Genomic DNA, 16,317 nt, shown 5'->3' with positions numbered 1-16,317 from the left:
TCATTAGCATGCCTTTCAGTCTAGAAAGTGGTCTGGGAAAAAAGTTACTCCCCGCTTCCCTGACCCTCTGAGATAAGGTTTCACTGTAGAGCTAAGGTTGGCCATGAACTGCCTGCATAGCCCAACTAGCTTTAAGTTCACAATCCTCCTGCCTCAACTTCCCCAGTGCTGAGACTGTACATGTGCATGCAATACCAGTAAGAAAGTTACCGTTGGGACCAGCAAGCTACCTGCCACCAAGCCTGACAACATGAGTTCGGTCCCCGGGGAACCAGACGGTGGGAAAACAGTCCCGAGAGCTGTCCCCTTACACCCCTCGAGAGCTGTGGTCTAGACACACCCCCACACACAAATAAATCAGCTAAAATGAAATTTCCAAACAAAAGCTTAAGAAAGTCACCTTTCATCTTGCATCTGTCTTTCTCTAAAGTTTTATGGTTTCATTGTTTCTCTGATTTTTATTTAGTGTGTGTGTGTGTGTGTGTTGTCACTGTTATGACTTGCAAACGATATTGCTGTAGTTTGCAAACTTTTTAAAATAGTTCTCTTGGGGAAAATTTTTTTCTCTACAAAAAACTTTCTCTGCCAGTTACACGACCCCATTTGCTATAAATTCAAAACCTAGGTATTTTTTTAAAAAAAAAAAATCTGTAGCTTGGTATGTAGTGTGGGGCAGTAGATGCTGCTTTGGTTTTGTTTCTCACAGGGTCAGCCCATGAGGAAATCCAACTGGAGACAGCAGCATGAGGATTTCATCAATACGATTCGGTCAGCAAAGCAGTGCACTCTAGCCATTAAAGAGGGCAGGCCCCTTCCACCTCCACCTCCTCCAACCATCAACCCAGGTGTGTGCGTATTTGGCTTGCTTTGGGGGTCTCGGCTGACTTTTAGCCATATAAAAATGACAGTGATAATGACATTGAGGTAGTTTTATTCGTTATTTAAGTAAATATGTGCAGCCCATGTTATTACCCTTTTCTTCCAGTTCACAGAGCTTATATGTTCCCTCCTGTCTGTCCCACCTTGAGACGCCATCAGGAGACATCATCACACCTGGTAGTGTCAGTACATACCTAAAGGGCACCTCATTTGCACCGTGGTTGAGGGGCAGGAAGCTGTTCACAGTTCTATACTGGTTCCACCGGGTCAGCCACGTACAGCTCCGTGTTTGCAAGTGATAAGCTCATAAAGCTAACCATTTAAAGTCGTATGGTTTAAGTGGCTTCACAGCTTTCCTTCCTCCAAGTTTTGTACTTTGAAAAGTTTCAAATCTAAGAAAGAGGAAAGAATAGGACAATAATCATTTACGTGTCTTCTCAAGTCCAAGGATTGTAGACTGTACTGCCTCAGTATCTCTATCTCTGTCTCTGTCTGTCTCGTCTGTCTGTCTGTCTGTCTCCTCTCTGTGTCTCTTTCTTCTCTGTCTCTCTCTGTGTATATGTGTTTTATTGGGTCAGGTACCACACACACACACACACACACACACACACACACACACACACACACACACACACACGTGCACACACACAAAGATCAGAGGACAACTTTTAGGATTGATTTCTTTCTTTCTACTGTGGGTCCTGGCGATCAAACCAGGTTGCCGGACTTGGTGGCAGGCAGGCACCTTTACCCACTGAGCCATCTCAGTGACCCTGGAAGAAGTCTCTAACCGTGCAGTTTTAGATGGCGGTACTTTATCCTTGACAATGTCAACAATTCATCTCTGAAGGAAAACACAGATTCATGATTTCCAAGTAATTTTAAGAATGTTTCTAAGGCTCTCCCCATACCCACCCAGCCAGAATCCAGAGTCCAGTCAAGGGCCAAATGTTCCTTTCCGTTGTCTTTTCAGATGGTTTTCGAGGTTCTGCTCCACCTTTGTCCAATGATTGAACTTTCAGAATGCTGCCTGTTCTGTATTTGTCTGCCTGTTTAGTCATAGTGATGTCTAACTTGTCCCTCTGTCCCATCTTTCAACAAGTTGGAAGCTAGGACTGGAGACTGAGTTAGGTTCATTTTAACCTCTTGTCAAATGTGTGATTTGCAAATAGTTTTTCTCCTATTTTGTGTTGCCTCTGGACAGTATTGTATTTAGTTAAAGTGCAACATTTTAAATTTTGAATTGCTTTCTCTTTTGTGGTCTATGTTTTTCATGTTATAGACAACAATATCATTGCCAAATACAGGGCTAACACCTCTACCCTGAAGAGTCTTTTGTTTGGGGTCAAAGCTCTCATGTAGCTCAGACTGGCCTCAAAGTTGCTATATGGTCAAAGATGACACCCAGTCCCTGGTCCTCCTTTCACTTCCACAAGCTGGGACGACAGGTGTGCACCACCCGGCCTAACCCCCTGTGTTTCTTATTCTGAAGTTCTTGGATTTACTGGGAGGTGGTTTGTCTATTCTGAGTTAGCACTTGTGGGTAATGCAAGGGAAGGCTTCCATCTTACTCCTTGATGGCACACCGATAGTCAGTTCCCTCAGCTCCATTTGCTGAGAAGGCCATCCGTGAGGGTTGATGGGAAGTGAATGTGGGAAGCATACATGACATACGTCAGCGGTTTCAACCTGTGGCTTGCAACCCCCTTGGGAACCGCTCCAAAAACATTTACACTGTGATTCACAACAGTAGCAAAATGACTGTTATGAAGTAGCAACAAACATAGTTTTATGGTTGGGGGTCACCACACATGAGACACTGTGTTAAAGGGTCACAGCACTAGGAAGGTTGAGAACCACAGGCATACATGATATAGTTGGTCAAAATGTTATCATGGGAACCCAACACTTTGTACAATGACTATACAACAATAAAAAATGAATCATTTAAAAGGCCATTCTCCCCTTCCTGAACAGTATCAGTATCTTATTAAAAGTTACTGAGGGCCCAGCAAAGTGGCTCAGTGTGTTAAGGTGCTTGCCACTAAGCTTGACAGACTTTGTTCCAACCCTAGGACTCATATGGTGGAAGATGACTTTCACATGCTCCTCCATACATACGCACACAAATAAATAAACCTGATCTTTAAAAAAAATTGGAAGTCAAGTCACTGTACACTTGGAAGTTTAATCTCTCTATTCTATGCCACTCATCTACAGTTGTCCTCATGCCAGTGCAGCTCCACTTTGATTACCACAGGAATAAAGTAAGTTTTGAAACCAAAAAGTGTGAATGCTTCAGATACAAGAAGCTGTTTTGGCTGTTTGGGGTCTTCTGACATTCCATATGAATTTTAGGACTTTTTTTCCCTATTTCTACAAAAAAAAAAAAAAAAGTCACTTTGGGAGATGGAGAGATGGCTCAGCATAATAGAGTTCAGAAGATCCAGGTTCAGTATCCAGAACCCACATGGTGCCTCACAACCTTCTGCAACTCCAATTCCATAAAGTTACAGAACCTCTGTAGGCACCTGCACTCACGTGATGCACATTCAGACAAGCAGGCCGTCTCAGTTACTTTTCTATTGATGTGATAAGACAAGACCAAGGCAATTTAAAGAAGAGAGAGTTTATTTGTGCTTATAGTTTCAGAGAGTTAGAATCCATGGCCATCAAGACAGGGAGCAGGGCAGCGAGTAGGCAGGCATGGCACTGGGATAGTACCTGAGAGCTTACATCTTGACTCATAAGCACAAGGCAGAGAGAGCTAATTGGGAATGGCATGGGCTTTTGAAACCTCAAAACCCACCCCCAGTGATATACCTCCTCCAACAAGGCCACACTTCCTCCAACAAGGCCACACCTCCTCTGACAAGGTCACACCTCCTCTAACAAAGCCACACCTACTTTAACAAGGCCACACCTCCTAATCCTTCCCAAACAATCCCACCAACAGGAAACCAAGCATTCAAATATCTGAGCATATGGGGGAGCCATTCTTATTCAAACCACCACACAAGCACACACACATACACATGAAAAATAAACAAAAATGTTTTGAATGCCACTTTGGAATTTTAACAGGGACTTCACTAAACCCATAGATGACTTCGGATAATACTGTCATTTTAACAGTATTATTTTCTACTGCATGGGCACGAAAATGGCTTTACATTTATCTGTGTTTTCTTTTATTCTTTCACCAATGTTTTCTATGTATTAGTCTTTTGCTTTCTCATTTGAATTTATTCATAAGTTTTTTATCCTTTTTGATTTTCCAGAAAATGGAATTTTTAGCCTTGCTCATTATTCATTGTTTGCACATACAAAATGCAGCTTAGTTTTGGTATGCCAACTCTGTATCCTGTAACTCTGCTGGATTTATTTATTAGCTCTAACACTGCTTCTGTGGAATCATTAGCATTCTGTATATATGTCATCTGTAAACAGATAATGTTATTCTGCCTTTTCTCTTTGTATGCCTTTTATTTCTCTTTCATGCCTAAATTATGTCTAGTACTTCCAATACTTGTTAGATACAGGTGGCAAAAATGAGTGTTCTCATCTTGTCTCTACTGAGTACAGCACCACCAGTAGGTTTTATGTCACTGGGTAAAGCAAAAATAAGAGTATTCTTGGTAGGATTTTGACATGTGAAATGAAATGTACGAAGCAGTGGCACAAAGTTGAATGAGGAGAATAAACATATTTTTCAGGTTTCTATACAAGAATAGATATAATAGCTTGTGAAAATACATTGGAGGTTGCTAGAGGACCCATTTAAAAATATTGAGGTGTACCTAGTAAAACATATCAGGTATGAAGAATGGGGGTGCGGGCAGAGAACATATGGGATAAAGACAAATAGCAAGATGCAGGTTGGACAACTGCATATAAATGGCCTACTACTCCAGATAAAGACAGACACCGTCAAGCTATGTAATAAAGCAAGAGCCAACAGTATGCTTTTCATGAGAAACACACTTTAAGGACAAAATCTAAAAGCCTGGGGAAAGATGCAAGCAATAATCATAGAACTCGAGTATCTGCTGACATTGGGCAAAGAGAACTTTAGGATAAATGTTAACAGAAACAATGATTCAAAAGCTACAGTCATTAAGACGACCTATGTGCATGTCCTTAGTGCTTCTGAGAATGTAAAACAAAACTTGACTAAGCTGGAAAGAGATAAATTCACAGTTCAATTATATTCAGGCATCTTGTCGTTCATATCATAATAACTGATAGGCTGACCCAAAGGAAAATCAGTAGCGCTACAGAAAACTTGGGTAGCAGTATCAACCAATCTGGCCTCACTGACATTAACAGATGTCAGAGGACAAACAGAGCAGAATACACATTGCTTTCAGGTACACAGGGAACATTGTATTCAAGGCTGTAAAGTCAGCGTCAGGAATCTTAGAGGATTGAAATAATACAGAATATATTTTCTGACCACAATAAAATTAAATTAGAAGTTAATGAAAAAATATATCTGGAAAATTTCCGAGTACTTAGAAATAGCAAGTGATTTCTAAACAGACCACAAATCTAAGAACAAGTCACACACTGAATTAGAAAATACTTTAAGTGAATGATAATGAAAACATCAAAGTTACAGGGTCTTGGCTTATATGCTGATAATGTTTTGCTTTTAAAAGTAAAATATGAGCAAACTAGCCTAAATTAAATAGAAGGGAAAAATAATAAATGTAATTTATTATAACAACAAAATATTTTAAGAGGCATTTGATCATCTCGAAAGAGCAAAGCTGTTTGACAAAGTACAGCACTGTTTTTACAGATTAAAAACAAAACAGAAACTCTCTCAGCAATTGGAAAATAAAAGAATTTCTCCCATAAAGAGAATCTTGGAAAAAAATCTCTATTTCTCAACGATGACCAACCAAACACATTCCCACATAGCTCGGGGGCGGGGGGGGGGGGGGGAAGCAAGAATGTCCATTCTGTCCACGTCTGTTAAACATGCTAGAAATAGTACCCAGCACAATAAGAGAAAAATCGATGTATAACCATATAATCCACACATGTAGTACATGCCATGAAGACTGAGCTGGAGGAGTAAGGCTACCTGAATCACAAGCTGTAATCACTAAAGAGGAAACAAAGAAAACTCTAGAAGGATGCTAGAATTAGAACAAAATCAGTACATTCTGGACTTCTGTGGACTATACAGAAGCAATTAAATATGAAATTAAAAAACAACACAATAACATAAAAATGTTAAACATTAGGGATATAGTTGACAAAATATGTACAGAAGTGTAAAATGAAAAACAGTATACTCCTTCGAGGAATTAAAAAGGACCAAAATTAATAGAAAGACTTACCATTTCCATGGCTTAAGAGACTCAGTAGTGTGCCGTGATGTCAACTCTACCCACATTTCTCTATGGTTTCAATTTAATTCCAATAAAAATAACTGCAACTCTTCTTTGCCAAGTAGGCGTTAACCAGCTGACTCTAAAAGCATGTGCAAATTGAAAGGATCTGGAATAACCAAGCCAGTTTGGGGGGGGGGGACCCATAAAACAGAGTCTCTTAGTGTCAAGATTTGCTATGAACGTGACATTTGTGGCAATGCAATGTTGGAAGGCCAGCTGAACAGAAAATGGAATCTGCTGTAGAATCACCCCCAAGCACGGTTGGTTTTCTTTTAAGGTGTGTTCTGGCTAAACTTGGTATAAACGGAAGTCATCCAAGAGAAAGGAAAGTCAATTGATAAAACACCTCCATACAACTGGGCTGCAGGCAAGCCTGTGGTGCATTTTGTTGATGTTGCTTGTTTTTGTTTGAGACAGCGGCTTACTACACAGCCTTAGCTGTCTTGAAATGAAACTCACTCTGTAGACCAGGCTAGCCTTGAACTCCCAGAGATCTGCCCACCTCTGCCTCATGAGTGCTAGGATTAAAGACTCAGGCCATTATATCTGGATTGTGCATTTTCTTAGTGATTAATGTGGGAGGATCGCCACGGAGCTGTGATTCTCCTTCTGTAAGAAAGCAAGCTGAGCAAGGCATGAGGAGCAAGCCAATAAGCAGCATCCATCCATGGCCTCTGCATCAGCTCCTGCCTCCAGGTTCCTGCTCTTCTTGAGTTCTCGTCTTGACTTTATTGGAATTAAATTGAAACCATAGAGAAATGTGGGTAGAGTTGACATCACGGCACACTACTGAGTCTCTTAAGCCATGGAAATGGTAAGTCTTTCTATTAATTTTGGTCCTTTTTAATTCCTCGAAGGAGTATACTGTTTTTCATTTTACACTTCTGTACATATTTTGCCTTGACTTTGATGGTGAACATTGATGTGGAAGTGTAAGCAAAATAAACCTTTCCCCCTCTAACTTGCTTTTTGGTCATGGTGTTTCATCACAGCAATAATGACCCCAAGACAAGATGCCAAGGTAATTAATTGGAGGGGAGAGTAGTCTTACCAACAAACATTGCTGGGAAAACTGGGTATCAATTTGAAAAAAATAAACTCTTAGACTATGTATAACGATCACTTCAAAATCGATCATTAACAGAAGTATAACAAGTATTAAAATTAGAAAAACAGTGAACAAAACTAGGTCAATAAAGATTAACAAGGCGGAAAGAGCTTGGTTCGCTGGGTGTGGTGACACATGTATGTAATCTCAGCACCCAGGACTGAGGCAGGAGGATTCCAAGTTAAAACCAGGGCTACAAAGTGAGAGCCTGTCTCAAAACAACCACAGCAGAGAGTCTGTTTTGTTTTGTGTGTGAGTGTTTTGTTCTTGTTATTTGTGTGTGTGTGTGTGTGTGTGTGTGTGTGTGTGTGTGTGTGTGTGTGTGTGTGTGTGTTTGAGGCAAGGTTTTTCTCTGTAGACCAGGCTGTCCTCGAACTCAGAAATCCACCTGCCTCTGCCTCCTGAGTGCTAAGATAAAAGGCATACAGGCGGCGCCGCCGCCGCCGCTGCCGCCACCGCCACCACCACCATCCCAGGGGGCTCATGTTCAGACTGCTGTCTTAATAACACTTGACACTCAACATAAAAGGACAAGAGATGTCATGAAATAATAACTGACCATCACATGACAAAGCACTTAACGTTACTTTCACTGTGCAAATTAAGGCTCCCAATGAAATGCTGCGACTTGTTCTAGTTTGCTTTCTGTTGGCATGGTAACCATGACAACCAAAGGAAACTTGGAGAGGATAAGGTTTATTACATCTTATAGTTCATCACCGAGGGAAAGCTGGGGAAGGCACTCAAGCAGAGGCCGTAGAGAAATGCTGCTTGCTGGCTTGCTCCTGATGGCTCCCTCGGTTTGCTCTTTAAAAATACAATCCAGGACCAGCCAGGGGCGATATCACCCACAGTGGGCTGCGCCCCCTATATTAATCCTACATTAATCAAGAAAATACCCTGTAGACTTGCCTACAGGCCAATCTGATGGAGGCACTTTCTCAGGGAAGGTTCTCCTCTTCCCAGATGACCCTGACTTCTACCAAATTGATAAAAACAAGCAAACAAACAATAAACCAGCTCAATCAATGATTTGTCAACTTGACACACAAATACGTTATTATTAAGCCGTAGTCTTCCCTTTATTGTTTATTCTAAGAGCCCATGTTTATATCACAATATGAAGTATACTATAACTTTATAGATTCAAAGTCTTTTTAAAAATATTCAAAGTCTCATAACCACGGATTCCTGTAAAATCCAAAATAAGTTGCATACTTTATAATTCCAAGGCAGGGAGAACCAGGACAGAATTACAATCGGACCACAGCAAAATAAAGTCTAACAGTGTGAAAAATTCAATGCCCAGCGTCTGGAACTCACTCATGATCTTTGGGACTCCAAAGGGCTTGAGCAGTTCCTCTTCCCTAGCTCTGCCGTCCACAGCACACACGGTGTGCTTTGTAGGATAGACTGGCTCCATTCCACGTCTACCGCTGTCTTTAGTGGTCATCTCCCAGCCCTGCCATCTTCAATATGTTGGGGTCTCCGCTGCAGCTGAGGCTGTGCCTTCACCAATGGCCTCTCCTGGCCTCTCAGTGCCAAGTCTCAGCTTCTCTCCACGAGACCTTCAACCCTGCGGTTTCCATTCTGTCAGAATAAGTACCATGTAGGAGATGCTTACATGTTACCAAATTCAGCTGCCAGCTTGGGAGGCAGCTTTTGGCCCCTTTGGACCACAGCTTCTGTGTGCTGTCCCTGAGGAGGAAAACTTCTGAGAAGATTTCACCTCAGTGATGTTGGTCTCTTCTCAATCACAACTGATTTCTCAACCCTAGTTAACCAGTATCAATCGTCCCAGCAAAGCAAAGGTTTCACTTCAGTGGTGTTGGTCTCTTGCTAATCACAGCTTATTCTTCTGCCCCAGAGGACTAGAAACCACAGATTCTTCATTCAAACGGACCATATCTATAGCCCCACTAGTCCTTGCTTCCCTCTGAACCTTCATAAGTCAGGCCTCCATTATATGCATTTCTCCAAACAAGCTCCCACAGAACAGCCCTTTAAGCTTTGAGCACTCCAGAGATTTTCTGGCTCAAAGTTCCAAATACTTCCACAGTCCTTCCCCAAACAACACTGTTAAGTCTGTCTGTCACAGCAATAGCCCAGTCTCTTGTACCAATTTCTGTTCTGTTTTGCATTCTATTACTGTGGGGGGAAAAAAACACTGATTAGGACCAGTTTAGAGAGGATAGGGTTTATTTGGCTTACACATTCCAATCACAGTCTATCATTGTTGAAAGAAGTAAGGAAAGGAACTCAAGACAGGAATCTGGAGGTAGTAACTGAATAAGACACCACAAAGGAATGCTGATTACTGGCTTGATCTGCATGGGTCACTCAGCTTGATATATATATATATATCAAATGTGTGTGTGTGTGTATTTATACGTGTATATATATGTATATATATACACGTATATATATGTGTGTGTGTATATATATATACATGTATGTATGTATGTATGTATGTGTGTGTGTATGTGTATATATATATATATATATATATATATATATATATATATATACATGTAACCCAGGACCACATATATAGAGGTGGCATCACCCACAGTGGGCAGGGCCCTCCCACATCAATCATGAATTTTTTAAAAAATGACCCATATGCTTGCCTACAGGCCAATCTGATAGTGGCATTTTCCCAGTTGAGGGTTCCTCTTCTCAGATGTCCTTTGTTGGTGTCTAACCAGCACAGCACTCGTGTGTATAATTAAAATTGAACCCTGACAATTGGCTGGAATGTGTCGCACCTAGAAGTCACATATACTGCTGATAAAAAATATAAATAATGCCATCACTTGGCTCTGTCTCCTTAAGCACATATTTAACCTGTGCAACAATCCTACTTCCAGACATTTATGCAAAGAAATCTATCCATGAAATAGTCTTATAGTCACATTTGTTTATATAACATAAACTGGAACAATTGAAAATGCCCATCAACCAGCATGAAGGAAAACAAGCCATGAAATATGTACACATGGAATCTACTCCATAGTACCACAATAAATATAGCAAGATGGATTATCTATTACCAAAACTACAGAGCAAGGAAAACTTGTCTATAGTGACAGGGAAATAGATCAGTGACTTGTCTAAGGCTACATCAGTAGAATAGTGTCTGAAATGGGGCATGAGAAAAATTGGGGGGTAAATGTTTTATATTTTAATTGGAATGGTTGCACAAATGCATGCATTTGTCAAGACTCACAAAACCACCAACTTAAAATAAATGTATTTTACTATGCAAGTAACTTTTCCAAAAAAGTTCTCTTGAAAAAAGTCTAAAAACAAGCCACAGTGTAATCACACAATAAATACCTCCTAAAACTCAAATCATTTGAACAATTATACCAGAAAATAATCTTAGTAATTGCTTTATTTTTGCTCTATACTAATGAAAATGTAGCTTAAAATAATGCATCATCTTAATACGTTTAATGCAAAGATTTATGTCTACAATGTTAGTACCAATAATCAGAAAACAAAACATTTCTTTGTATATGCATGCAAGTCCATGATGTGGGTGTGCAGAGATGCATGTGTGCCCATGGACATGCATGTTGGTGTGGAAGCCAGAGAATAAACTCAGATGTTGGGCTGGGGAACACCAGCTACCTCCTTGGAGACAGTCTTTCATTGGCCAGAAGCTCACTTATTAGGGTAGACCTGCTGCTGGCCAGTGAGCCCCAGGGATCTCCTGTCTCCACACCTGCAGTGTCGGGATTGCTAGCACATGCCACCACACACAGTGTTTTTATATGGGTTTGGGGGAATCAAATTCAGTTCATGGTACTGGCAAGGTAGGTGTTTTACCTCTTCAATCACCTGCAAAGAACGAAGCATACCTCTTATGAGAAACAACTTCATTTTCACATGAGAAGCTGCAGCATGTTGATGGCTACCTTACAGTTATTTAGTGACGTGAGGTCGTGTCAGATGGGGTGTGTGATTTTCTTTCCTTACCCACTAGGCTCTAAAATGACAGGATTATTATTCCTCTAAAAAATAATTCTCTTTGCAGGTCTCATCACATGCTCAATTAATTTTCTTCCTTTCAGACTTTTATGCTAAAACACAAATTTTGTAATTAAATTCCTTACTATATGCACTTAACAATGCTTCACAATGGTGTATTTTTATTGCAATTTGATTATGTTGCTTGTGCAGGGATTTTATATTAACCTGAATTCTTAGACTTATGTACTAGAAAATTTATATGCACATACAAGGAGAGTTTTATACATAATATGACCTAATATGCATGAGTTTGCAAGCAATTTCCTCTCACTTGTCAGCGTGGATCCCCATTTTTATGACTCAGTTTTCATGACCTGTATATATTTATTCTAGTTCTTACTATATTAACCAAGTATGCTAATGATTCAAATCTCCAGGTCACTGCAACATTTTACAAGAGGGATGATATATAATATTTAGGATTGGTATCATTCTGTGGCACTTGAATCAGTGGTTAGCATCTCATAGGCAGCATAAGGATCTCAATGTAATTTTTGCATTTAAAAATGTTTTTTTCATTCTTCTACTTCGATTTTATATGAGACCTGGCCACCATCTTTCCCATAAGAATCCTTCTGTAGTGAAGTTTTTGAATTTACGATCTATGCTGTAAGGGTTAGCACCCTAAGCTTTGAAATTATTTTCAATAGAAATAAATAACATGTAGTTATTTTTTGTGAGCTCATAATTAATAAAGGATGAAGATTACTCAATTTGAGACAAGGATAGAACATGCAGCTGTGACACACCATGTTCAGATGATTGCTACAGAAAAAAAAAATGCTTTTCCTTTCTCAGAGTATTTGAAATTCAATGTACATGCAAATGGCAAGTCCAAATACTCAGCCACAGGACCTTTTCTTACCTGTACAATTCTCCCATGCCCAGGCTTCTTGTTCCCTCTAGGGATCTTGGGGGGACCTGGTGTTCCCTTACCATTTGGAAAGTGTGTTTGCCTCATTAGCTCAGAGACTTTGTTTGGCAAGGTAATATATTCAAACATTTGTTGCTTCTGTGGTGGCATGCAGTGAGGGTGGCAGTGAATAGATGAACTAATGGAAGCCTAACAGTGCCTTTGACCAACCTAGAGCAGCGTGTCTGCTTCAAGGCTTGACTTCCTACCTAGAAAAAAAGCGTGAAATAACCACCATGCTGAATGCCCATTTCTAAATAGTTTTTCTACAGTGCTGTGAATGAGTTCTTGAGTGATCTCAGCACGTTGTAGTTTCTAAGTGTTAGCCTTCTTGTTTAGCTGTTGGAAGCATAGGCTGGCTGGACCTGTTTCCATACAGCAAGAGCCAGCATTTATAACCTTCTCAGATGTCCCACCCTTCCCGCCGTGCCAAGCCCTAGTGTGGATTATCTATTAACTTTCACAACAACCTGATGAAATCAGTGATATAGATGTGCTGAGGAGATGGGGGCCTATGTAAGCTGAGCAACTTGTCCAAGTTCATACACATAGCAAGTGAAGAACTTGGGCTCAAAGCCAGTCAGGCAGGCTCCAAAGCTAAACTCATCTTTATTTCTTAATGCTTTCCAGCTTTTTAAAGCCATTTATCACTGTGTGAAGTTTTTGTTTATTGTTTCTGTACTCAAATACATATTTCTTGATTGCAGAGACATTGCATCTCCATCTAAAAAGCACTGTATGCACTACAGCAGGCATTAACTGAATGATTAGTATGGCTTTCTAGAGTGGGCAGTCAAAGGCATGGCAACTGGATCATCCCTATACGTTGATAGTTTTTACATTTGAGGAGTATTCATTCATTTTAGCTAGCAGTTTGCTCAAGCAGAAAACTCTTCAAACCGCTTAACAATAGGACTTCACAAATAAAACAAGTTCTCTTTAAAGACATGGCTATACACGGAGGAATTTTGACTATTCAGTAATATAAACGTCCATCCTGAGTGTAAAGACTGATACAGTTCAGACCCTTTCTGGGAAGAAAATCCTTATGTCTGGGAAGAAATTCTTTATGTCACTCATATCCCTTAAAGATGCCTAAGTCAAGAACAAAGCTAGCCCTAATCCCTGTGGGCTTAGAGAGGGTAGGCACAGACCCAGCTTTGCTTATGAGAATCTCCATGTTATAAGATGACTTCAGATCTTTCTCAGTTCCCACGTCTTTCACTAGTCAGTTGCATCTGATAATAGCACATGAAAGAAAATTTAACAAGGTGTTATACAGAACCACAGACAATCTAGGGTCACCAGAAGCTGCCTGGGTTTTGCCTGGGAAGCCGAAGCTAGTTCTCAAGCTGCTTTCCCATCCCCTTCCTTGTTTGGTCTTCAATTTTTGACCCCCTACCAACTTTTATCCTTTTCTCTTTTTATAATTTCCCATTCTGAATATGTCATTTGCCTCCTCATATAAGTGAAGAAAAAAGATGTAGCCACTGCAAAAGATATTCTTGTTGTTAACGATAACACTATGATATTGGAGCCCAACCTCATGCCCTAAACCCACATTTTGAAACTAAACAGTATCTCTCTGTATAAGTCTGAACAACCTTCTGTCTCAACTAGTACCATACCTGGGCTTCTTCTGGATCATCTGTGCACTTCCTTACCATAGAAACTAGCATGCTGTCATGTTAGGACTGCTTCACAAAACTGTAATTTTGAAGTTCCTAAATATAATTAGTCTATTATCTAAAAAAAGACACTATGCAAACATTTCAAAGGGATATTCTTAGTTGAAATAAGTACCTAGGGAGCACTTTTTCCCTGCCATGTCTTTATTTAAGCTTCCTCTTTTGGACTAGGTTATCTCAAACCAGAGTCTGGGACCTTGCTCTTCGATGTTGGAGCAAAGTTTACATTCTACTTCATTCATTTCCTACAGTTCCATTCCACAGTTGTTTTTGAAATGTTAATTGTGGTCTGTTGGTATATTCACATCCAGATTATATTCAATGCCCATACTGTATGAGGAGGTTTAACGAAACTGCTGCCCAGCGACACATTAATTTCTGCAAAACCCAGTCCTCTCGATGCGTGTTTGATCCAGCCCAAACAGCAGCTAGACTGGCATCCAGAGCTCAGGTAAATATCTTTCCTCCAGGTGTGGGCTTTGTGTCCTTGCATGCCTGGGGCAAATAGGTAGGCTCTACCCGGGAGCTCTGTGGTGACATATAGAATTCGAGCAACAGAGCTCAACCATCCTTCCATCCTCAGAAACACACAGGTCAGAAGACTCATCTCTGTCGTGGGAGTTGTCTACTTCTGGCTTGAAGTACCTTTGGGTGTTGCAGGAAAAAAATTATTTCTAAAATGTTTGAAGCCTTTCAGGATGAAGACTTCAGTATATAAAGAATGTCTCTATAGCATTACACTAATCCCCTGCTTATTCAACAGTGTTTATCAGCCTAACCCACCCAGAAAAGAACTATGACTCAGAGAAACTGCTCTGGGTGGGAGAAATGTTGCCAAGAAGATGCCTCACAGCTTGGGTCCTGATCTGGAGAGGAGAAGGGGGATGGATGAGATACACAACATGTCTAGTTTATGGCCTGAGGCGCCAACCAAAGACACAGAGTCTCTGATGGGGATTGACAAGACAGAACAGCAAAGGCAAGGGATTTAGAAGGGTTATGGTTCAGCCAGTTCAGATTGGAGGGTGAAAGGAATCGATCAGTTAGACACTCAGAGCTCTGGGAACAGCCAAGCCTGAGAGTCTGGGAGCAGGGACAGGAAAATATCTGGGAAGCCAGGCTGCCGCCTTCCCACCTTCCTTTCCAACCTTTTCCCACGACTTCTTCTTTTTCTTTTTTTTTTTTAAATTGAAACAGGGTTCCTCTGTGCAGCCATGGCTGTCCTGAAACTCGCTCTGTAAACCAGGCTGTCCTTGAACTCAGAGATCTGCCTGCCTCTGCTTCCCAAGTGCTCGGATTAAAAAAAGACGCGTGCCACCATGCCTGGCAGCATAGTCTCTTCTGTCCCATTGTCTGTCAGTGGCTTCCTGTGTCCTCACAGTCAATGTAGATGTGAATGTAGCAGGGAAAAGCAGAGTGGCATGCAATGGACTTTTAGAAGGGTCACTTCTGCAGTGACTGTCCAAGACAACTGAGGGCAAGCAGGAAGGGGACACAGTGGGGAAATTAGGGATCCTGGAGTGAGGGGACTAATAAGAGAACTGGATAAGGAATAATTAACGAAGCCGAGAAAATGATTGGCACTAAAATAAAACTGGGCATTAGTGTTTGGGCATCTAGATAATAGTACAGGTTGTAAATCCCTTATCTAAGATGATGTTTCAGGTTTACCCAAAAATATTCAGAAATGTCTCTGATTTTTATAATTTTTTTTTTACAAAATTGGCATATGCATGTATACCTAATACACATAGCCTGAAGGTAATTTATACAAACTTTCCCATGTGCCTGTGTTTCAACTGCAACACATCCCATGAGGTCATCCGTGGAAATTTTCTCTTGTGACAGCATGCTGGTGGTCAAAATGTTTCTGATTTTGGAGCATTTCTGATCACACGTCTTTGGATTAGAGGTGCTCAAAACCTGAGGGAACACAGGCGGGAGGATACATGACACATGCGTGTTGGGTGAGTGGTGAATACAGGTCTTGAGGGTTAGTCTTCCCAGCTGAGATAGTGGAAGGGGAGGGCGCCGTGTGGAGAGCCAGGACCCTGGCATCAGCAGCAAGGGTTTGACTTTCCATTGTGTGGTTGACTGTTTGTAGGTAAGTCTTTGAGATTTACCTTTGCCTGTAAATGACATTAATCGCGTATAACTAGTTGAGTGGTTGGAAATCTGGCCCTGGCCCAGAGAGTCCTTTGCCTGTTCTCTCTCCACTTACCTCATCCTCCTTCCCCTTTACAAAAGCCTTTCCTCTTGCTGGGGTTGGAATCACAATTTTGAAGG

The 16,317-nt window shown here is 40.8% G+C and overlaps 1 protein-coding gene across 1 annotated transcript in view; it reads left to right on the top strand.

Annotated features, from left to right (window-relative positions):
* The window catches only part of Zc2hc1b (zinc finger C2HC-type containing 1B), a 52,519-nt gene that overhangs the window by 9,429 nt on the left and 26,773 nt on the right, over positions 1–16,317 (top strand). The window contains exons 4-5 of the mRNA XM_052751061.1: positions 707–845; positions 14,343–14,482. Of these exons, the coding sequence (XP_052607021.1) occupies positions 707–845; positions 14,343–14,482 (279 nt within the window). The remainder of the gene's footprint in view (positions 1–706; positions 846–14,342; positions 14,483–16,317) is intronic.

This window comes from Peromyscus californicus, unplaced genomic scaffold, assembly GCF_007827085.1.
Source record: "Peromyscus californicus insignis strain IS unplaced genomic scaffold, ASM782708v3 Scaffold_22__1_contigs__length_63687245, whole genome shotgun sequence".
NCBI lineage: Eukaryota > Metazoa > Chordata > Mammalia > Rodentia > Cricetidae > Peromyscus > Peromyscus californicus.
Note: the sequence above shows the minus strand (reverse complement) of the source record. Positions and strands in the feature narration are given on the sequence as shown.